Here is a 25,302-nt window from a genome sequence, read left to right as displayed (position 1 = left end):
ATGATGTCATACAAAACTGACCCGAATGAACATGAAAATGTTTCCTTTTTATTTAGTTTAATTTGATTTCTTTTAGTTTTATTTATTCTTTGCAATTCTCCTATAGTAAAAAAACAAACCACCACCTTAGATGGCATACATACGAGTTACCTCAGACAGGATGCCGGCTGTCAGTATACTGAGGCCGCGAGTCCCTTGCAGGCTTGCTGCACTCGCTGCGCTTCAGGCCTAGTGGCTTGCTTTGCTCACCACAGGTTGTATACCCACCTGGTTGGTGGTGTGGACCCGGAGGTGGCCGGGATTCCATTTGTCATATTTCACCGGCTGTCGATATTCGTGCGTCAGTCTCCTGAATGCCGGGATCCCGACAGTCTGTAGTTTTACTGCATACCCTTTAGATACATTTTAGTAATTCCTTTTTAGTGTCATTTTCCTGCATTATGCTTTTGCCAATATAATCTAATGCATTAGAAATAGGGTATTCTGCGTACTACATGTCATTAACATTTTAGAATGCTGTTTTGGTAATAGCACCATTGGCTCTTACCTGTACTGTTTTCCATTTGCTTTCCATATGTGTTTGTGTTTTGTTTTTTTTTGCTTTGTAAGTGGATAGATGTAAACAAGCTCTCAATGTCAAGTTTATACTTGTCAGTGCTTTAACTATGTAATGTTTCCAAATGACACAATCATTTTGTGAGATAAATATTTCCAAATTCATGGAAGCTGATACCTGTGCAAAGTTTACCAGTTACTGATTCACACTATTTATGGGGAAGCAGTTACCTGACCGAAGGTCTACATACCGACGCCGGCGCCAAAATACCGTCAGCCGGCATCCTGAACGTTCTCACAGTGGGATGCACTGGCGTCCTGCCGCTGGGGGAAGGGGGAGGTCAGGTTTAGGCAGAAGCAGGGGGATTAGGGTTAGGAGGAAGGGGAGGGAAGATTAGGGTTAGGGACTGAGGAGGGAAGGTTAGGGTTAGGCACATACTAGGGGAGGTTTAGGGTTAGGCACATAGAAAGGGAGGTTAGGGTTAGGTACATAGAAGGGGAGGTTAGGGTTAGGCACATAGAAGGGGAGATTAGGGTTAGGCACATAGAAAGGGAGGTTAGGGTTAGGTACATAGAAGGGGAGGTTAGGGTTAGGCACAAAGAAGGGGAGATTAGGGTTAGGCACATAGAAAGTAAGGTTAGGGTTAGGTACATAGAAGGGGAGGTTAGGGTTAGGCACATACTAGGGGAGGTTTAGGGTTTGGCACATAGAAGGGGAGGTTAGGGTTAGGTACATAGAAGGGGAGGTTAGGGTTAGGCACAAAGAAGGGGAGGTTAGGGTTAGGCACATAGAAAGGGAGGTTAGGAGTAGGCACATAGAAGGGGAGGTTAGGGTTAGGCACATAGAAGGGGAGGTTAGGGTTAGGCACATAGAAAGGGAGGTTAGGGTTAGGCACATAGAAGGGGAGGTTAGGGTTAGGCACATAGAAGGGGAGGTTAGGGTTAGGCACATAGAAAGGGAGGTTAGAGTTAGGTACATAGAAGGGGAGGTTAGGGTTAGGCACATAGAAGGGGAGGTTAGGGTTAGGCACATAGAAGGGGAGGTTAGGAGTAGGCACATAGAAGGGGAGGTTAGGGTTAGGCACATAGAAGGGGAGGTTAGGGTTAGGTACATAGAAGGGGAGATTAGGGTTAGGCACATAGAAAGGGAGGTTAGGGTTAGGTACATAGAAGGGGAGGTTAGGGTTAGGCACAAAGAAGGGGAGGTTAGGGTTAGGCACATAGAAGGGGAGGTTAGGGTTACGCACATAGATGGGGAGGTTAGGGTTAGGCACATAGAAGGGGAGGTTAGGAGTAGGCACATAGAAGGGGAGGTTAGGGTTAAGCACATAGAAGGGGAGGTTAGGGTTAGGCACAAAGGAGGGGATGTAAGGGTTAGGCACATAGAAAGGGAGGTTAGGGTTAGGAGGAAGGGGAGGTTAGGGTTAGGCACATAGAAGGGGAGGTTAGGGTTAGGCACATAGAAGGGGAGATTAGGGTTAGGCACATAGAAAGGGAGGTTAGGGTTAGGTACCTAGAAGGGGAGGTTAGGGTTAGGCACATAGAAGGGGAGGTTAGGGTTAGGCACATAGAAGGGGAGGTTAGGGTTAGGCACATTGAAGGGGAGGTTAGGAGTAGGCACATAGAAGGGGAGGTTAGGGTTAGGCACATAGAAGGGGAGGTTAGGGTTAGGCACATAGAAGGGGAGATTAGGGTTAGGCACATAGAAAGGGAGGTTAGGGTTAGGTACATAGAAGGAGAGGTTAGGGTTAGGTACATAGAAGGGGAGATTAGGGTTAGGCACATAGAAAGGGAGGTTAGGGTTAGGTACATAGTAGGGGAGGTTAGGGTTAGGCACAAAGAAGGGGAGGTTAGGGTTAGGTACATAGAAGGGGAGGTTAGGGTTAGGCACATACTATGGGAGGTTTAGGGTTAGGCACATAGAAGGGGAGATTAGGGTTAGGCACATAGAAAGGGAGGTTAGGGTTAGGTACATAGTAGGGGAGGTTAGGGTTAGGCACAAAGAAGGGGAGATTAGGGTTAGGCACATAGAAAGGGAGGTTAGGGTTAGGTACATAGAAGGGGAGGTTAGGGTTAGGCACATACTATGGGAGGTTTAGGGTTAGGCACATAGAAGGGGAGGTTAGGGTTAGGTACATAGAAGGGGAGGTTAGGGTTAGGTACATAGAAGGGGAGGTTAGGGTTAGGTACATAGAAGGGGAGGTTAGGAGTAGGCACATAGAAGGGGAGGTTAGGGTTAGGCACATAGAAGGGGAGGTTAGGGTTAGGTACATAGAAGGGGAGATTAGGGTTAGGCACATAGAAAGGGAGGTTAGGGTTAGGTACATAGAAGGGGAGGTTAGGGTTAGGCACAAAGAAGGGGAGGTTAGGGTTAGGCACATAGAAGGGGAGGTTAGGGTTAGGCACATAGAAGGGGAGGTTAGGGTTAGGCACATAGAAGGGGAGGTTAGGGTTAGGCACATAGAAGGGGAGGTTAGGAGTAGGCACATAGAAGGGGAGGTTAGGGTTAGGTACATAGAAAGGGAGGTTAGGGTTAGGTACATAGAAGGGGAGGTTAGGGTTAGGCACAAAGAAGGGGAGGTTAGGGTTAGGCACATAGAAGGGGAGGTTAGGCACATAGAAGGGGAGGTTAGGGTTAGGCACATAGAAGGGGAGGTTAGGAGTAGGCACATAGAAGGGGAGGTTAGGGTTAGGCACATAGAAGGGGAGGTTAGGGTTTGGCACATAGAAGGGGAGGTAAGGGTTAGGCACATAGAAAGGGAGGTTAGGGTTAGGAGGAAGGGCAGGTTAGGGTTAGGCACATAGAAGGGGAGGTTAGGGTTAGGCACACAGAAGGGGAGGTTAGGAGTAGGCACATAGAAGGGGAGGTTAGGGTTAGGCACATAGAAGGGGAGGTTAGGGTTATTCACATAGAAGGGGAGGTTAGGCACATAGAAGGGGAGGTTAGGCACATAGAAGGGGAGGTTAGGGTTAGGCACATAGAAGGGGAGGTTAGGGTTAGGCACATAGAAGGGGAGGTTAGGGTTAGGCACATAGAAAGGGAGGTTAGGGTTAGGAGGAAGGGGAGGTTAGGGTTAGGCACATAGAAGGGAGGTTAGGGTTAGGCACATAGAAGGGGAGGTTAGGCACATAGAAGGGGAGGTTAGGGTTAGGCACATAGAAGGGGAGGTTAGGAGTAGGCACATATAAGGGGAGGTTACGGTTAGGTACATAGAAGGGCAGGTTAGGGTTAGGTACATAGAAGGGGAGGTTAGGGTTAGGCACATAGAAGGGGAGGTTAGGGTTATGGTTAGTCACCACCGGGGAGGGCTAGGGTTAGGCACCCACAAGGGAGGGTTAGGGTAGGGAAAGTGTGACGGTTAGGGGGCTTACTGGGGGGCTGTCAGGATTATGATGGACGGGATGCCAGTGTCAGTATGCTGACTGTTGACATACCGTCCATCGGTCATTCATACTGATCCCTATGTGTGTGACAAGTGACAGCCCCAATCGTAATCCTACACCCATTATTAATTATTGATGCAATGCATTGTTTATACAGTAATTTGTATCTTCTCTGATACTACTGCCTGACACCTTGCAGGAAGCATAAGGGTAAAATAATATAAAAGTACTCTACATGTAACAAACGCTATTGTTTCAAGTACAAAAAACAATGCGGCTAAAATAACATATCTAAACTTCAGTATAGAGAGATGGTGATTATGATAAAAAATAAGAAAAAATAACATGTACAGTGTAATCAAAAAGGAAAGGAAAAAGGTATACAGTATTATCTATTTCAGCTGTAAATCAAAATATATTCATTATATTTTGTGATCCATTTGCTCCACAAATTTGTTTTTCATATTATGTTTTCCTGTGTTAACAGCTAATTCCTAGTGCCAATGGCATTCTATGCAAATGAGAGGAAGGAGACATCTGTGTGCTTTTATATAGGGGTCGGAGGTAGTATGTTACACACTTGACATAAAAAGCTAGCAGGTGTTTTAGACAAGAGTTTCTTCTTTATATAATGATTTACATTAATTAGTATCCTATCTACACAACCTCATTTTTAGTTGTGAATTACTTTCATAAATACCAATTTGCTAGCACTTGCAGTTCATGTTTTATGTAATATATATACCTCTAGTGTGTTATTTATGCTACAGGAAAATATACAGTGATAATTATTTTGTTCAAGAAATACAAAGATAGTAGATCACTGCGCTCACTGCGGCTGCAGTTATGTAGAAACCTGGTGTCACTCAACACCATATACCATGAACAAAAACAAACAAAGAGAACTACCCAACTGCGCACAGCTTGTAATGGTCCACTTATGTAGGAAGTTTTTTAAAATTACGTCAGTCAAAATAGTGGAGAGGAGGTCGTAATCCAGTCTTCTTCTCCTCTTCTTTTCTTCCTTTCTGACTCCGATGAGTCCCCTTCAATTTCGCCAAATGTCCCTCAAAAACAGTGGAAGAGCAATATTGTGTAGTATGTCTTAAATTTTGGTGGTTCTGGATTGTATGGTTCAACAAGATGGTTCGTACCGTACTCACGTCTAATACGGAGGAATTCACACGTATAGAGGTTTCTTTATGGTCCCGAAACTTCTCCTAACTGCAGCAAGCCACCAGGTAGTTGGAGGTCCATCAGAGAACAAGCTACTTTCAGGAGATCAGATCTTAGCTATTAATGATGAGGATGTAAGTGATGCTTCAAGGGAAAGATTCATTGAGCTGGTCAGCTGGGACAACACTCGGTGAGGATTTGAAAGAACACGACTAACATACCATCCAGTTAGGAGAAGTTTCCTCACTGCTGGCAGCGCTGGTGAGTCTGTCCCGAAACTTCTCCTAACTGGATGGTATGTTAGTCGTGTTCTTTCAAATCCTCACCGAGTGTTGTCCCAGCTGACCAGCTCAATGAATCTTTCCCTTGAAGCATCACTTACATCCTCATCATTAATAGCTAAGATCTGATCTCCTGAAAGTAGCTTGTTCTCTGATGGACCTCCAACTACCTGGTGGCTTGCTGCAGTTAGGAGAAGTTTCGGGACCATAAAGAAACCTCTATACGTGTGAATTCCTCCGTATTAGACGTGAGTACGGTACGAACCATCTTGTTGAACCATACAATCCAGAACCACCGAAATTTAAGACATACTACACAATATTGCTCTTCCACTGTTTTTGAGGGACATTTGGCGAAATTGAAGGGGACTCATCGGAGTCAGAAAGGAAGAAAAGAAGAGGAGAAGAAGACTGGATTACGACCTCCTCTCCACTATTTTGACTGACGTAATTTTAAAAAACTTCCTACATAAGTGGACCATTACAAGCTGTGCGCAGTTGGGTAGTTCTCTTTGTTTGTTTTTGTTCATAATTATTTTGTTGTCAGAGTTTTGCAGTGTTTGGCCGGCTTAAGAATGATATAGCATTGTATAGTTTCAAGTATTATGTTGCGTTTTGTGCCTGTTTCTTACCTATGATTCCTTTTCCACAGGGAACACAAACAGCATATTTGCCTTGGACTATATCAGTGGTGCTTTAACGCTAAATGGGCAGTTGGACAGGGAAAACCCCCTGTACACCTCTGGATTCATCCTCACAGTGAAGGTAATACAATGATGGTCTAAAAGTACTGTACATGGTAAAAATGATGACTGAATAAATTGTGGTGGAAACTTTTCTCCCGGGATGCAGTTACAAACCAGCTGTCGGGATACGGCCATTCAGGAGAATTCCAACTTCATTGTTTCAATTTAAGCTCCCATGTACCTCCTAAAGCATAAAATTCAATTGTCCCGTCAATCTCTTCTACCTGCAAAAATGAACACTCAATTGCACGCTGTGAAGATTACTTGCTGCAGCTCACATCTCTGCTATTAGGTGATATATATTTTATTTTTTTGGTGAGGGGGGTGTAAGCAACGGAAAGTTATTAGATAAAAATTATGCAGAGAACCAGGGACGCTTTATGAGAGGAGGAGGCCCGTGTGCTGCCTCCTCTGTTCAGGCTCCCTCCTCACTGCTGGCAGTGCTGGTGAGTCTGTGCTCTAGAGGGCTCAGACTCTACTGCGCAAGTGCAGATCACCGGGAAAATGGGGCAGTGGCCATTTTCCCAGTGATTTCTCGACTGCGTATGCACAGAACACCATGAAAATGGCCGCTGCGCCATTTTCACGGTGATTCCACACCGTTGCTGACGCCGGTGTGGGACTCCGGAGGGGTAAGTTTAAAAAAAAATGGGTGCAGCATGTGAGGTGGGGGCCCCCTCTAGACTCAGGGGCCCATGTGCACCGCACACACTGCACCCATTATATATACACCAGTGCAGAGAACATATAAATGTTGTTAAATGAGGGCTAAACCATAGTCTCTAACACTTTGTAAAGAACTTTTATGAGGTTACCCTTATTGCATGGCTTTAGATAAAATCTGTGGGATGACTTCGATGCATAAACTTAATGAAAAAGTCATTTTTCAAAATTGCAAAAGGTTGTTTCAAAATTTTTACTTTAGCTTTAAAAATTGCAATGCACATTACAGTATATTACCTTTTGGAGTATTTAACTTTTTGTTTATGTTTGTCATTATGTATTGTGGTTTAATGTTATCAATATGTATACTGTTTTCATTGAGTTTTTCATTTATGTTATGGATTTATTTATTTTTTACTTATAAGGATTTCTTACAAATATTAAGTAGATATTGGAGATATCTCCTGCAGTCCTGTCTTCAATTGCAAAAGCAGCACCCTAGGTTTCTATGGGGGATGCTAATATGTCAAATTTACCGAGCTTCAGCTTTCAAAGCATTCCATAACTTGGCCCCTATAGCTAATGCCATCCTTAGGTGGCATTAGTCATTGTAGCCTATGGGCTACATTACAATACATTTTCAGGGAGAAGGAATATGAAGATCTCTACCCGGTAATGTCTGCATGCACATGTGTAGTCTGCTGACCTTGCATGTGCAATAGCGCAGCCAATGTCCACACGCGGATGTAAAGTGTAAAAATAAGAATTTACTTACCGATAATTCTATTTCTCATAGTCCGTAGTGGATGCTGGGGACTCCGAAAGGACCATGGGGAATAGCGGCTCCGCAGGAGACTGGGCACAAAAGTAAAAAGCTTTAGGACTACCTGGTGTGCACTGGCTCCTCCCCCCATGACCCTCCTCCAAGCCTCAGTTAGGATACTGTGCCCGGACGAGCGTACACAATAAGGAAGGATTTTGAATCCCGGGTAAGACTCATACCAGCCACACCAATCACACCGTACAACTTGTGATTTGAACCCAGTTAACAGCATGATAACAGAGGAGCCTCTGAAAAGATGGCTCACAGCAATAATAACCCGATTTTTGTAACAATAACTATGTACAAGTATTGCAGACAATCCGCACTTGGGATGGGCGCCCAGCATCCACTACGGACTATGAGAAATAGAATTATCGGTAAGTAAATTCTTATTTTCTCTAACGTCCTAGTGGATGCTGGGGACTCCGAAAGGACCATGGGGATTATACCAAAGCTCCCAAACGGGCGGGAGAGTGCGGATGACTCTGCAGCACCGAATGAGAGAACTCCAGGTTCTCCTCAGCCAGGGTATCAAATTTGTAGAATTTTGCAAACGTATTTGCCCCTGACCAAGTAGCTGCTCGGCAAAGTTGTAAAGCCGAGACCCCTCGGGCAGCCGCCCAAGATGAGCCCACTTTCCGTGTGGAATGGGCTTTTACAGATTTTGGCTGTGGCAGGCCTGCCACAGAATGTGCAAGCTGAATTGTACTACAAATCCAACGAGCAATCGTCTGCTTAGAAGCAGGGGCACCCAGCTTGTTGGGTGCATACAGGATAAACAGCGAGTCAGATTTTCTGACTCCAGCCGTCCTGGAAACATATATTTTCAGGGCCCTGACTACGTCCAGCAACTTGGAATCCTCCAAGTCCCTAGTAGCCGCAGGCACCACAATAGGCTGGTTTAAGTGAAATGCTGAAACCACCTTAGGGAGAAATTGAGGACGAGTCCTCAATTCTGCCCTGTCCGTATGAAAAATCAGGTAAGGGCTTTTATAGGATAAAGCCGCCAATTCTGATACACGCCTGGCTGAAGCCAGGGCTAACAGCATTACCACTTTCCATGTGAGATATTTTAAGTCCACAGTGGTGAGTGGTTCAAACCAATGTGATTTTAGGAATCCCAAAACTACATTGAGATCCCAAGGTGCCACTGGAGGCACAAAAGGAGGCTGTATATGCAGTACCCCCTTGACAAACGTCTGAACTTCAGGAACTGAAGCTAGTTCTTTTTGGAAGAATATCGACAGGGCCAAAATTTGAACCTTAATAGACCCTAATTTGAGGCCCATAGACAGTCCTGTTTGCAGGAAATGCAGGAAACGACCCAGTTGAAATTCCTCTGTAGGGGCCTTCCTGGCCTCACACCACGCAACATATTTACGCCAAATACGGTGATAATGTTGCACAGTTACATCCTTCCTGGCTTTGATCAGGGTAGGGATAACTTCATCCAGAATGCCTTTTTCCTTCAGGATCCGGCGTTCAACCGCCATGCCGTCAAACGCAGCCGCGGTAAGTCTTGGAACAGACATGGTCGCTGCTGGAGCAGGTCCTTTCTTAGAGGTAGAGGCCACGGGTCTTCCGTGAGCATCTCTTGAATTTCCGGGTACCAAGTCCTTCTTGGCCAATCCGGAGCCACGAGTATAGTCTTTACACCTCTCCTTCTTATGATTCTCAGTACCTTGGGTATGAGAGGCAGAGGAGGGAACACATATACTGACTGGTACACCCACGGTGTTACCAGAGCGTCCACAGCTATTGCCTGAGGGTCCCTTGACCTGGCGCAATATCTGTCCAGTTTTTTGTTGAGGCGGGACGCCATCATGTCCACCTTTGGTTTTTCCCAACGGTTCACAACCATGTGGAAGACTTCTGGGTGAAGTCCCCACTCCCCCGGGTGAAGATCGTGTCTGCTGAGGAAGTCTGCTTCCCAGTTGTCCACTCCCGGAATGAACACTGCTGACAGTGCTATCACATGATTTTCCGCCCAGCGAAGAATCCTTGCAACTTCCGTCATTGCCCTCCTGCTTCTTGTGCCGCCCTGTCTGTTTACGTGGGCGACTGCCGTGATGTTGTCCGACTGGATCAACACCGGCTGACCCTGAAGCAGAGGCCTTGCCTGACTTAGGGCATTGTAAATGGCCCTTAGTTCCAGGATATTTATGTGAAGTGACGTTTCCATGCTTGACCACAAGCCCTGGAAATTTTTTCCCTGTGTGACTGCTCCCCAGCCTCTCAGGCTGGCATCCGTGGTCACCAGGACCCAATCCTGAATGCCGAATCTGCGGCCCTCTAGGAGATGAGCACTCTGTAACCACCACAGGAGAGACACCCTTGTCCTTGGAGACAGGGTTATCCGCTGATGCATTTGAATATGCGATCCGGACCATTTGTCCAGCAGATCCCACTGAAAAGTTCTTGCGTGGAATCTGCCGAATGGAATCGCTTCGTAAGAAGCCACCATCTTTCCCAGGACCCTTGTGCATTGATGCACTGACACTTGGCCTGGTCTTAGGAGGTTCCTGACTAGGTCGGATAACTCCCTGGCTTTCTCCTCCGGGAGAAACACCTTTTTCTGTACTGTGTCCAGAATCATCCCTAGGAACAGCAGACGTGTCGTCGGAATCAGCTGCGATTTTGGAATATTTAGAATCCATCCGTGCTGTCGTAGTACTACTTGAGATAGTGCTACTCCGATCTCTAACTGTTCTCTGGACCTTGCCCTTATCAGGAGATCGTCCAAGTAAGGGATAATTTAGACGCCTTTTCTTCGAAGAAGAATCATCATTTCGGCCATTACCTTGGTAAAGACCCGGGGTGCCGTGGACAATCCAAACGGCAGCGTCTGAAACTGGTAGTGACAGTTCTGTACCACAAACCTGAGGTACCCTTGGTGAGAAGGGCAAATTGGGACATGGAGGTAAGCATCCTTGATGTCCAGAGACACCATATAGTCCCCTTCTTCCAGGTTCGCTATCACTGCTCTGAGTGACTCCATCTTGAACTTGAACCTTTTTATGTAAGTGTTCAAGGATTTCAGATTTAAAATGGGTCTCACCGAGCCGTCTGGCTTCGGTACCACAAACAGCGTGGAATAATACCCCTTTCCCTGTTGTAGGAGGGGTACCTTGATTATCACCTGCTGGGAATACAGCTTGTGAATGGCTTCCAATACCGCCTCCCTGTCGGGGGGAGACGTTGGTAAAGCAGACTTTAGGAACCGGCGAGGGGGAGACGTCTCGAATTCCAATTTGTACCCCTGAGATACTACCTGCAGGATCCAGGGGTCCACTTGCGAGTGAGCCCACTGCGCGCTGAAATTCTTGAGACGAGTCCGCTTGTAAGGCCCCAGCGTCATGCTGAGGACTTGGCAGAAGCGGGGGAGGGCTTCTGTTCGTGGGAAGAGGCTGTCTGCTGCAGTCTTTTTCCCCTTCCTCTGCCCCGGGGCAGATATGAGTGGCCTTTTGCCCGCTTGCCCTTATGGGGACGAAAGGACTGAGCCTGAAAAGACGGTATCTTTTTCTGCTGAGAGGTGACCTGGGGTAAAAAGGTGGATTTCCCAGCCATTGCCGTGGCCACCAGGTCCGATAGACCGATCCCAAATAACTCCTCCCCTTCATACGGCAATACTTCCATATGCCGTTTGGAATCCGCATCACCTGACCACTGTCGTGTCCATAACCCTCTTCTGGCAGAAATGGACATCGCACTTACTCTTGATGCCAGAGTGCAAATATCCCTCTGTGCATCTCGCATATATAGAAATGCATCCTTTAAATGCTCTATAGTCAATAATATATTGTCCCTGTCCAGGGTATCAATATTTTCAGTCAGGGAATCCGACCAAGCCACCCCAGCACTGCACATCCAGGCTGAGGCGATTGCTGGTCGCAGTATAATACCAGTATGTGTGTATATACTTTTTAGGATATTTTCCAGCTTCCTATCAGCTGGTTCCTTGAGGGCGGCCGTATCAGGAGACGGTAACGCCACTTGTTTTGATAAGCGTGTGAGCGCCTTATCTACCCTAGGGGGTGTTTCCCAACGTGCCCTAACCTCTGGCGGGAAAGGGTATAATGCCAATAATTTTTTAGAAATTAGCAGTTTTTTATCGGGGGAAAACCACGCTTCATCACACACCTCATTTAATTCATCTGATTCAGGAAAAACTACAGGTAGTTTTTTCACACCCCACATAATACCCTTTTTTGTGGTACTTGTAGTATCAGAAATGTTCAAAACCTCCTTCATTGCCGTGATCATGTAATGTGTGGCCCTACTGGAAAATACGTTTGTTTCCTCACCGTCGACACTGGAGTCAGTGTCCGTGTCAGTGTCTGTATCGACCTGAGGTAACGGGCGTTTTAGAGCCCCTGACGGTGTTTGAGACGCCTGTACAGGTATTAACTGATTTGCCGGCTGTCTCATGTCGTCAACAGTCTTTTGTAAAGTGCTGACACTATCACGTAATTCTTTCCATAAGACCATCCAGTCAGGTGTCGACTCCCTAGGGGGTGACAGCACTAACACAGGCAATTGCTCCGCCTCCACACCATTTTGCTCCTCATACATGTCGACACAACGTACCGACACACAGCACACACACAGGGAATGCTCTGACAGAGGACAGGACCCCACTAGCCCTTTGGGGAGACAGAGGGAGAGTTTGCCAGCACACACCAGAGCGCTATATATATATAGGGATAACCTTATATAAGTGTTTTTCCCTGATATAGCTGCTGTATATATTTATCTGCCAAATTAGTGCCCCCCCTCTCTTGTTTTACCCTGTTTCTGTAGTTCAGGACTGCAGGGGAGAGTCAGGGAGCCTTCCTCCAACGGAGCTGTGAGGAAAAAATGGCGCCAGTGTGCTGAGGAGATAGGCTCCGCCCCCTTCTCGGCGGCCTTTCTCCCGCTTTTTTATGGAAAAATTGGCAGGGGTTAAATGCATCCATATAGCCCAGGAGCTATATGTGATGTATTTTTTGCCAAAAAAGGTGTTTTTATTGCGTCTCAGGGCGCCCCCCCCCAGCGCCCTGCACCCTCAGTGACCGGAGTGTGAAGTGTGCTGAGAGCAATGGCGCACAGCTGCGGTGCTGTGCGCTACCTTATTGAAGACAGGACGTCTTCTGCCGCCGATTTTCCGGATCGTTCGGGCACAAAAATCTAACTGAGGCTTGGAGGAGGGTCATGGGGGGAGGAGCCAGTGCACACCAGGTAGTCCTAAAGCTTTTTACTTTTGTGCCCAGTCTCCTGCGGAGCCGCTATTCCCCATGGTCCTTTCGGAGTCCCCAGCATCAACTAGGACGTTAGAGAAAATCTGTTACAAATCCTGCTTAAAAAGATTCTGCCTTGTTGAGTACGCCTTAAAAGTAAAACATATAGGAACACAGTTATCAACAAGTGTTAGTTATTTAAACCTTGTTGCATATGATTACTGGTGCTCCAGCCAATCAGTTCCCAAGTGTCATTTTTAAAATATGACAGTTGGGAGCTGATTGACTGAAGCAGTATTTTTCATATGCAACAAGTTTTAAATAGCTAACACTTATTGATAAATGGGCCTCATAAATTGAAATGATGTGACGTTACCCTGACTTAGTGAAAATGTCGGGGTTAGGGATGTTGACATTGGGTTAGATGTTGACATTGTGGCAGTGTAGACATCATGAACATGTTGACATATACTCTGTCGAAAATACAGTACATGTTGACATATTTAGTCAACATACTGTATGTGAACATTCTAAACACCATCATAACATATGTATCGTTACCCCGGCGCTTCTGACTTCCTAATATAAAAGCGCTACACGGCGCTGAAACGTTGCCAAACAATAGCCGACTTGTGTCTTCTTTAATGTGGTAAAAGCCTCAGAGTGCCGCCAGTGGAGGAGTATTATGCGTGCAGCCACGGAGGCTGTAATGAGGAAGGCACTGGCCGCAGCACACGCTTGTATATATACACACACACACATGTAGCAATAACCGGCACTCCACTTCATCTATCCACAAAATGCCCAGGTGCCTTCCAACAAGTTTTTTCAAACCCAATAATAGCTCACGGAATAGGCGGCACTCACGGGACTTTTTCAGTCAGAGATCATAAAAAAGACAACCGAGACTCTCCTCTGATCAACTTTTTGGTTGTTATTAACCTTCGTCAGGATCACATTACAATGCCAATACCGTGCTTACCTAAATACCTTTCCTTCACCCGTCCCAGAAGCCGCCATTGCACCGCCCGCCGGGTCGTCTGACGTCACACCAGTGCGACGCGCGCCTCCCGGCGCGCCCATATGATCGAGCGGCACTATGGCAACTGCAAAAACAAACACAACACATAGTGCTCAAAACTCGTTAAAAAACATTAAAAACAGCAGCAACACTGAACATCTGGTTATAGTACATCCTCAGTCGAATATATAGATCACTCGTATGAATATTGTAGTATAGTTATAGTCACAGTCTGTCCTGGTATATCCTAGAAAGACTAAAATACATATATTCACTTAGTACACTGTGGCTAACAACTTGTGTCAATACTGATCATCACAGCACATTTTATAAAAAACTTTTTAATGACAAGACTTCATTAAGGCCTCGCTGAGACACCGTGTCTAAACGGTGTATCCACCGTGCCTCCCGTTGTAATAAAGCTTTATTGCGATCACCGCCTCTTAACCTCTTGGGGGCTTGATCTATAATCTTGTAACGTAAAGTGGTGAGGCCATGATTATATAATTTAAAGTGACTGGCAACAGGTTGATTGTGGTCACCACTACAGCCCTCAACAGCCAGCCGTATAGCCGATCTGTGAAGGGCCATTCTCACCTTAATCTGCCTTGTGAATTCTCACCTTAATCTGCCTTGTGGTCTTGCCCACATAGAGCAGACCGCAAGGACAGCCAATAATGTATATCACAAAAACACTGCTGCATGTCAACACCTGATGTATCTGTATCCGCTCCCCCATATGAGGATGTGGGAACGAATTCCCAACCTCCATGAAGCTACAAGTGGTGCATCCTGTGCACCTATAGCACCCAGGCTTCCTAGTCAAAAAATTTGTGGGCTGTCCATCTTTAAAAAAAAGGTGAAATGTCATTTTTAACAAGCCAATCTTTAAGATTCCGATCCCTAGCATAACTAGGCATAAATTGGATATTCTGAAACATCTTTAAATCAACATCCGTGGTGACAATTGGCCATAATGTTTTAGCCTGTTTATCAATCTCCTTACTGGAGGAATGAAAATGTTGCACAAACGGTATCAAATCTTTTTTCTTACTATTCCCTTACGGCCTTTCCTTTAAAAGGTCAGACCAGGGAATGTTAATAGCCTTGTTTTTGGCAATAACAAAATCATCATATTTGTATCCTCTAACCATGAATTGCTCAATCATAACGTCAATTTGCTTAATCGTTTCCCCCAGGTCATCTGAAATCCGATGAATCCTGAGAAACTGCGAATAGGGTAGACCTTTCTTAGTTGATATTGGATGTTGATTGGTATAATGCAACATGGTGTTTCTATCCGTGCTTTTCTTATATAGGCCCGTATGTATTCGCCCATTTTTCATTGAAATCTGCACATCCAGATAACTGACAGTGGAATCATTGATATCAAACGTATATTTAATGGTATCATCCTGATTATTCACCTTGTGCATTAGCTCCGTAAACTCCACTTTAGAACCTGACCAAATCAAAAGCAAATCGTCTACATATCTGACAAAAAACTTAATTTTCACAGCCACGGTTGGATCAATAAAAAAAGCTTGTCGCTCAATGTCAAACATATAACAGTTGGCGAACGCAGGGACCACACAAGACCCCATAGCGCACCCCTGCTGTTGTAAGTACCACCCTTTATCAAAGAGAAAATAAGATTTTACTTACCGATAAATCTATTTCTCGTAGTCCGTAGTGGATGCTGGGGACTCCGTCAGGACCATGGGGATTAGCGGCTCCGCAGGAGACAGGGCACAAAAATAAAGCTTTAGGATCAGGTGGTGTGCACTGGCTCCTCCCCCTATGACCCTCCTCCAAGCCTCAGTTAGGATACTGTGCCCGGACGAGCGTACACAATAAGGAAGGATTTTGAATCCCGGGTAAGACTCATACCAGCCACACCAATCACACCGTACAACTTGTGATCTATACCCAGTTAACAGTATGACAACGTAGGAGCCTCTGAACAGACGGCTCACAACAATAACAACCCGATTTTTTTGTAACAATAACTATGTACAAGTATTGCAGACAATCCGCACTTGGGATGGGCGCCCAGCATCCACTACGGACTACGAGAAATAGATTTATCGGTAAGTAAAATCTTATTTTCTCTAACGTCCTAGTGGATGCTGGGGACTCCGTCAGGACCATGGGGATTATACCAAAGCTCCCAAACGGGCGGGAGAGTGCGGATGACTCTGCAGCACCGAATGAGAGAACTCCAGGTCCTCTTTAGCCAGGGTATCAAATTTGTAGAATTTTACAAACGTGTTCTCCCCCGACCACGTAGCTGCTCGGCAGAGTTGTAATGCCGAGACCCCTCGGGCAGCCGCCCAGGATGAGCCCACCTTCCTTGTGGAATGGGCCTTGACAGATTTAGGCTGTGGCAGGCCTGCCACAGAATGTGCAAGTTGAATTGTGCTACAAATCCAACGAGCAATCGTCTGCTTAGAAGCAGGAGCACCCAGCTTGTTGGGTGCATACAGTATAAACAGCGAGTCAGATTTTCTGACTCCAGCCGTCCTTGAAATATATATTTTCAATGCCCTGACAACGTCCAGCAACTTGGAATCCTCCAAATCGCTAGTAGCCGCAGGCACCACAATAGGCTGGTTCAGGTGAAACGCTGACACCACCTTAGGCAGAAAATGAGGACGCGTCCGCAGTTCTGCCCTGTCCGAATGGAAAATCAGATATGGGCTTTTATACGATAAAGCCGCCAATTCTGACACTCTCCTGTCTGAAGCCAGGGCCAGTAGCATGGTTACTTTCCACGTAAGATATTTCAAATCCGCCGATTTGAGTGGCTCAAACCAATGGGATTTGAGAAAATGCAAAACTACATTAAGGTCCCACGGAGCCACTGGGGGCACAACCGGGGGCTGTATATGTAGTACTTCTTTTACAAAAGTCTGGACTTCAGGAACTGAAGCCAATTCTTTCTGGAAGAAAATCGACAGGGCCGAAATTTGAACCTTAATGGACCCCAACTTGAGGCCCATAGACAATCCTGTTTGCAGGAAATGTAGGAATCGACCCAATTGAAATTCCTCCGTGGGGGCCTTCCTGGCCTCACACCACGCAACATATTTTCTCCAAATGCGGTGATAATGTTGTGCAGTCACCTCCTTCCTGGCTTTTACCAGTGTAGGAATGACCTCTTCCGGAATGCCTTTTTCCCTTAGAATTCGGCGTTCAACCGCCATGCCGTCAAACGCAGCCGCGGTAAGTCTTGGAATAGACACGGTCCCTGCTGAAGCAGGTCCCATCTTAGAGGTAGAGGCCACGGATCTTCCGTGAGCATCTTCTGAAGTTCCGGGTACCAAGTTCTTCTTGGCCAATCCGGAGCCACGAGTATCGTTCTTACTCCCCTTTGCCGTATAATTCTCAGTACTTTTGGTATGAGAGGCAGAGGAGGAAACACATACACTGACTGGAACACCCACGGCGTTACCAGAGCGTCCACAGCTATTGCCTGAGGGTCTCTTGACCTGGCGCAATACCTGTCCAGTTTTTTGTTGAGGCGAGACGCCATCATGTCCACCTTTGGTTTTTCCCAACGGTTCACAATCATGTGGAAGACTTCTGGATGAAGTCCCCACTCTCCCGGGTGTAGATCGTGTCTGCTGAGGAAGTCTGCTTCCCAGTTGTCCACTCCCGGAATGAACACTGCTGACAGTGCTATCACATGATCTTCCACCCAGCGAAGAATCCTTGCAGCTTCTGCCATTGCTCTCCTGCTTCTTGTGCCGCCCTGTCTGTTTACGTGGGCGACTGCCGTGATGTTGTCCGACTGGATCAATACCGGCTGACCCTGAAGCAGGGGTTTTGCCAGGCTTAGAGCATTGTAAATCGCTCTTAGCTCCAGTATATTTATGTGAAGAGATATCTCCAGGTTTGACCATACTCCCTGGAAGTTTCTTCCCTGTGTGACCGCTCCCCAGCCTCTCAGACTGGCATCCGTGGTCACCAGGACCCAGTCCTGTATGCCGAATCTGCGGCCCTCTAACAGATGAGCACTCTGCAACCACCACAGAAGAGACACCCTTGTCCGTGGCGATAAGGTTATCCGCTGATGCATCTGCAGATGCGATCCGGACCATTTGTCCAGCAGATCCCACTGAAAAGTTCGTGCGTGGAATCTGCCGAATGGAATCGCTTCGTAAGAAGCCACCATCTTTCCCAGGACTCTTGTGCATTGATGCACAGACACTTTTCCTGGTTTTAGGAGGTTCCTGACAAGTTCGGAAAACTCCTTGGCTTTCTCCTCCGGAAGAAACACCTTTTTCTGAACCGTGTCCAGAATCATTCCCAGGAACAGCAGACGTGTTGTCGGGGTCAACTGAGATTTTGGGAAATTCAGAATCCACCCGTGTTGTTGCAGCACTACTTGGGTTAGTGCTACTCCGTCCTCCAGCTGTTCTCTGGACCTTGCCCTTATCAGGAGATCGTCCAGGGTATCAATATTTTCAGTCAGGGAATCCGACCAGACCACCCCAGCACTGCACATCCAGGCTGAGGCGATGGCTGGTCGCAGTATAACACCAGTATGTGTGTATATACTTTTTAAGGTAGTTTCCAGCCTCCTATCAGCTGGATCCTTGAGGGCGGCCGTATCAGGAGACGGTAACGCCACTTGTTTTGATAAGCGTGTGAGCGCCTTATCCACCCTAGGGGGTGTTTCCCAGCGCGCCCTAACCTCTGGCGGGAAAGGGTATAATGCCAATAACTTTTTTGAAATTAGCACTTTTCTATCTGGGTTAACCCACGCTTCATCACATACATCATTCAATTCCTCTGATTCAGGAAAAACTACAGGTAGTTTTTTCACACCCCACATAATACCCCTTTTTGTGGTACTTGCAGTATCAGAGATATGTAAAGTCTCCTTCATTGCCGTGATCATATAACGTGTGGCCCTACTGGAAAATATGTTTGTTTCTTCACCGTCGACACTAGATTCAGTGTCCGTGTCTGGGTCTGTGTCGACCGACTGAGGTAAAGGGCGTTTTACAGCCCCTGACGGTGTCTGAGACGCCTGGGCAGGTACTAACTGGTTTGCCGGCCGTCTCATGTCGTCAACTGATTTTTGTAATGTGCTGACATTATCACGTAATTCCATAAACAAAGCCATCCATTCCGGTGTCGACTCCCTGGGGGGTGACATCACCATTACCGGCAATTGCTCTGCCTCCACACCAACATCGTCCTCATACATGTCGACACACACGTACCGACACACAGCAGACACACAGGGAATGCTCTATTGAAGACAGGACCCCACTAGCCCTTTGGGGAGACAGAGGGAGAGTTTGCCAGCACACACCCAAGCGCTATAATATATATGGGAACAACCCTATATAAGTGTTGTATCCTTATAGCAGCTTAAATATAGTAATATCGCCAAAAAAGTGCCCCCCCTCTCTGTTTTACCCTGTTTCTGTAGTGCAGTGCAGGGGAGAGTCCTGGGAGCCTTCCTCACAGCGGAGCTGAGCAGGAAAATGGCGCTGTGTGCTGAGGAGAATAAGCCCCGCCCCCTATTTCGGCGGGCTCTTCTCCCGGAGTTTGTGAGATCTGGCAGGGGTTAAATACATCCATATAGCCTCAAGGGCTATATGTGATGTATTTTTAGCCATAAAAAAGGTATTATACATTGCTGCCCAGGGCGCCCCCCCAGCGCCCTGCACCCTCAGTGACCGCTGTGTGAAGTGTGCTGACAACAATGGCGCACAGCTGCAGTGCTGTGCGCTACCTCATGAAGACTGAAAAGCCTTCTGCCGCCTGCTTCTGGACCTCTTCCATCTTCGGCATCTGCAAGGGGGGTCGGCGGCGCGGCTCCGGGACCGGACTCCATGGCTGGGCCTGTGTTCGATCCCTCTGGAGCTGATGGTGTCCAGTAGCCTAAGAAGCCAATCCATCCTGCATGCAGGTGAGTTCACTTCTCTCCCCTAAGTCCCTCGATGCAGTGAGCCTGTTGCCAGCAGGAGTCACTGAAAATAAAAAACCTAAAAACTTTTTCTAAGCAGCTCTTTAGGAGAGCCACCTAGATTGCACCCTGCTCGGACGGGCACAAAAACCTAACTGAGGCTTGGAGGAGGGTCATAGGGGGAGGAGCCAGTGCACACCACCTGATCCTAAAGCTTTATTTTTGTGCCCTGTCTCCTGCGGAGCCGCTAATCCCCATGGTCCTGACGGAGTCCCCAGCATCCACTAGGACGTTAGAGAAAGTAGTTTATTTTTAAAGTTTTCTCCAGCAACAATAAAAAGAAGGATAAGTCTGGACCGTCGTATAGGGAACTGGAGCAAAGTAATCTATATGCCGCATCCAATCCTCTTTGATGAGGTATGCTCGTATATAGACTCACAATGTCCAAAGTACATAACATACTGTCACTGGGTAAAGAAGTCAAATCCTGTAGTTTATTGATTAAAGTGGTGGTGTCCTTTAAATACGTGCGCTATGCCTGTAGAACCAGTTGAAAAAAACTGTCCAAGTATTGTGAGATTTTATAATAAATAGAATCCCTGGCCGCGATGATGGGGCGGCCAGGCCGGGCAGTAGGATGCTTATGTATCTTGGGCAACGTATAAAGCACAGGTGCCACTGGATGTTCCTGAAATAAATTGGAGTGCATTCAATCAGCCGGGCACTGACTATTTATCCCGTTAAGTTAGGGACATCTAGGGAGAGTGAGCACGTCATCCTAACTGTTAAAACACAGAGCGGCTCCCACACGCTGCTATGCATCACAGGAACCCTTACATTCCGGACCTCTTACACCCTTTCATAAAAAGGGCTGTTAACATTTACACTAACATTCACACACATACCATATTTGTTTTCCCTTTCTTTAAGGTGGGTTGCACCAAACTCCAACTTGCCTGTGGGCAACTGGGTTGAACTTACTCCTCTGTTTCACATCATGCTGATGCAGCCTATCCATATCCTTTATTGGTAGCATGCTGCTGTAAAAAGATATACCATAGCGCCACACTCAACATTGGGAGAAGTGGAAGAGGGACCAAAAAGGGTCGTGGCCTACAGAAAAGGGGATGTGGCTTCACAAGGGTGCCGTGATCGCGAGCCTCACCCCCGTTTTTCATCACTATGGGGGCATGGCCAGCGCTCTATGAGCTGCTGGCATGCCCCCTGTCCCTTTGTCGGTGTTCTGACAGGAGCCTCACAACTCTCCCCCCCCCCCGTCCACCTGGGGACACTGTGGCCCGCGGGCGGGACAGTCCCAAAAAACGGGACTGTCCCGCGAAAATCGTCATGGACTAGACAAACACACAACATATTCCCCATTGTCAGCTAAAAAGAGAGGATATGTGTTTAATTCTCAGAACGATGACCAATCAGTGCTGGGGTACCTAGGAAATTATAAAAATACTTAATGAGTGACATTCAGTGTTTGTATGTACTCCCTAAACTTTGGGACTCTATTAGAGTTCCTAGTTCACCTAGTGCAGGCATGTCCAAACTGCGGCCCTCCAGCTGTTGTGAAACTACATATCCCAGCATGCCCTGACAGTTTTGCTGTCAGAGAATGCTAAAGCTGTGTCAGGGCATGCTGGGATGTGTAGTTTCTCAACAGCTGGAGGGCTGCAGTTTGGACATGCCTGACCTAGTGATAGCATTATCCCTGAGTAACCCACATTTAGATGAGTGATAGTTCTATATTAGAAAATTAAACATTGGAATGAAAATAACATTTAGGAGTCTATTTACTAAGCTCTGGATGGAGATAAAGTACCACACAATCAGCTCCTAGTTGCCATGTTACAGGCTGTGTTTGAAAAATGACATTTAGGAGCTGGTTGGCTGGTGCTTTATGTCCATCCTTTTTATCTCTGTCCGAGTCTTAGTAAATAGACCCTTAAATCTGTAAATTACTGTTAGTGCATCTATTTCTTGTATACCGTAAACACATTCATTATTCTTTTTACTGTTATAATAACGTAAAAGGACTGTAGGTAATATGCAATGAATTCCCTTTAATATATTTTTGTTTATTAAGGAAAATAGGGGTTTGCTACTGTATTTCATTGTATGTATCATATTTAAGTACTGAAGTTGACCATGCAATTTCATATATTAGAAGAAAAACTATGTTTTATTCTGTGATTCTGCTGGTGAAACTAGGCCATTTTGTGAGAGCACTGAAGCATGAAGTTGCTATGTCACTGGTCCACTTGTACTGCAAGGGCCATTCTAGCTCTCCTCTCTATCCCGTTGCAGGTTTTTAATTAAAATCAATATAAGCCTGGCCTGATGGTTGGAAACACTCTGAGCTGTGCCTAAGATTGAGACAGAGGAGCTGGCTACAAATCAGCTCCTATTTAGCTGCACCATTGATTGGGTCGGTCCCAGGCTGTGCCAAAGGTGTAGAGATCATTTTTCAGTTCTAGAAGTGGCAGCAGTTTTGTAGGGCTGGAAAGTGACACGTAATTACGGCACTTGACCTCTGATGAGATTCGCTCAATACCCCATTGTCATCGTAGTGGTACTTGAGGTGCCAGGGTCTTTCATTTTCTGCCTGTAATTAGAATGAGGAAATATAAGGAACTGCATCTGCTTGAATGGAACAGAACATGTAGTATTGTGACAGAAGCATCTTATTAGAGACCTTTTGCTTTATGAAGTCGTATCTGTCATTGGCAAGGTCTCCCCTGCACAAAGACCAACATGTCAGTTCAACAGAAAGACCATTAGTTCCTGTTATCTATATTGTGTGCAGCACATATTACAGAGAAGAGTGACAGCACTGTGTGTGTGTGTGTGTGTATGTATATATATATATATATATATATATATATATAGTGTGTGTGTGTGTGTGTGTGTATATACATGTGTGTGTGTATATATATATATATATATATATATATATATGTATATACTGTAGATATATATATATATATATATATATATATACATAAACATAAACTCTTTTCCTGCACTATTTAAAATAGAAGTGTTTAGTGAGATATTACTAGGCTGCCTTATTTCACTAAGTTACCTGTTAGGAAGAACTAAAAATGGAAAATGAATGACAATAGTGAAATTGACACTTTGGGGTTGTAACACCTCCCAAAATTTGTTCAAACCATCAAAAAGTGTTATACAATGGCAGAAAATAAAATGTTATAACATGTAAAACAATCAGTGAGTTCCAATACACACATTTATTTAAAATTCATAAAAAGCAACATCAGTGCCCATAGTCATATAGATGTTCTTCAACAATTTCCTCCTACTATTGACACAAATTGGAGGTCACAATAAGAACAGGTATTTCTATACTGTCTCCTCATTCTATTAGTGTAGATTGGAGGTCACATCACAAAAACAGATAATCAAACGCGTTTCGTCTTATGCCGGGACTTCATAAGGGATGTATCTACACTTGTAGAACATAATTTTTAGGACATTTTGCTCATATAATAATATTAACAATTTTATTAAAATAAAATAAAAAATGGAACACATCTGAAAAAGACAGGCCAATGGAACAACAGATCCAGGAAAAAAACAGGGGAATAAGAAGGAGGAAAATAATTAGGTATAGGATACCGAAATTTATAAAGGCACATACCTTACTTTACAAGTGGTTACCTGCTGCTTATTTTTTGATAGTAAACACTTGCAAAGTAAGGTATGTGCCCTTATAAGTGCGGTCATATCCTTCTGGGATGCAATTACACTTTGATTGTGTACAATCTTAGTCGCATTTTTGTGGGAAAACTATCGGCACTACCGAGTCACATGGCACTCACGCGTTACTGTATGTGTAACGCGACCTGTGCCGCACGGAGCAAAGATGTAAGAGGACACATCTGTATATTGTTATATAATAAGAACTGTGTGAAATGGAGGCACTTTAGTGTGGCAAAATATGAACTAAAATTAGTAACTGCTGTGGAGATGTCTCCCTAGAAGCATTGAGACAGGGACCCCATCAATATATTTTTATGGGGTCCATAAAGTTCTGGTTATGCCACTGCCCAAGCACCTATGTTCTTCGTGCATGTTGTGGCATGGAATCACATTTGAAAGTGCCACTAGTTCAGCTGGAGGTGATGCTACGGTTTTACTTTGTACTGCCCACGGACATTATATAGTCTGCTTTTAACTTTAGCTTTTTAATCTTTCTCTTTCCTAAGGGGACTGAACTGCTGGATGATCGAAGCCCTTCTGATGCTACAGTGAAAACTACATTCAATATTCTAGTGATTGATATCAATGACAATGCCCCACAGTTTAATAGCTCAGAATATACAGTCAGTATTCCGGAACTGGCACAACTGGGGTTTGCGTTGCCCCTGTATATCCAGGTTCAGGATAAAGACGAGGTAAGGGGCACATATATATTCACATGTACTTGTTTATAATGATTTTGTTTCTAGCCTGTGAATGCCATGGATGACTCAAAACCTGAAGAATGTATGATTACAGCAATTCTGTACTTCAGATTGAAGCCTTTGGACTTTGCATTTAGAAAGTGCTATAAAAATGGTTTAATATGATTTACCGGCGGCCAGGATGCCGGCCGTCAGTATACCAACAGCAGCATTCCGGCCACAAGTATGCCGGCATTAGGGCGAGCGCAAAGAGTCTCTTTGTGGGCTCGCTGCGCCCGCCACACTGTGGGCTCGGTGGCTTGCTGCGTTCGCCACAGGTTCTATTTCCACTCTGTGGGTGTCATGGACACCCACGAGTGGGAATAGCCCTGGTGCACCGGTGTTCTGGCTGCCAGCATTGCCAGATGTCGGAATTCCGGTGTCGGTATCCTGAACGCCAGTATCTCAACAGCCTGCAAATTATATGTATACCTAAAAATGTAGCTTTCACATGGTTTTAAGAGCAAAAATGTCACTATTTGCAAGAATTCTATTTCAGTTCCTGAAAATCGTACCTGGAATAACCAGATTTATATCCACCACATATGCTTTCACTTTGCAGAATGTCAACAGGTTAAGACTGGGTTCTTCTCTAAAGCAACAAACAAGCTGTAGAGCGCACTGTGTAAATTGATAACTTTCTTACACTGGGGTCAGTCTAGTTATATGTCTGCATTTTAGAAGACTTGAGTTTCAGCTCTTGATTTGTATGAGATCCTGTCAGGAATCTTTGGCATATTTATCAAACAGTTATAAGCTCTAAAGCCTACAACCACTTCCACCGGCGATAGGGCTTCATCATATGAAGTAGCGGATTATTTGAGAGTCACCCATTTTTGCATTAAATGGCCTTCCCATACTACTGTAACTGCATTTTCACTACACTAGGATAGCTTAATTAACAAGCATTGTGTTGGTATTTCATGTTATTGATTTACCATTACCTTAATTTAGAAGATGTGCTTTTCCTGGAATTTTCACTTTAGGAAGCAATTATGAGAATGGACATAAAGGGGTAAATTTACTAAGGTGAGAGTTT

At 45.5% G+C, this 25,302-nt stretch overlaps 1 protein-coding gene across 4 annotated transcripts in view; it reads left to right on the top strand.

Moving 5' to 3' along the window:
• The window catches only part of CDH23 (cadherin related 23), a 1,868,204-nt gene that overhangs the window by 882,191 nt on the left and 960,711 nt on the right, over nt 1-25,302 (top strand). For all 4 annotated transcript variants that reach the window (XM_063958779.1, XM_063958778.1, XM_063958784.1 and 1 more), the window contains exons 10-11: nt 6,049-6,161; nt 24,027-24,215. In XM_063958779.1, coding sequence (XP_063814849.1) covers nt 6,049-6,161; nt 24,027-24,215 — 302 coding nt within the window. The remainder of the gene's footprint in view (nt 1-6,048; nt 6,162-24,026; nt 24,216-25,302) is intronic.

The sequence above is a fragment of the Pseudophryne corroboree genome, chromosome 3, assembly GCF_028390025.1.
Source record: "Pseudophryne corroboree isolate aPseCor3 chromosome 3, aPseCor3.hap2, whole genome shotgun sequence".
NCBI lineage: Eukaryota > Metazoa > Chordata > Amphibia > Anura > Myobatrachidae > Pseudophryne > Pseudophryne corroboree.
This window is presented reverse-complemented; position numbering and strand designations above follow the sequence as displayed.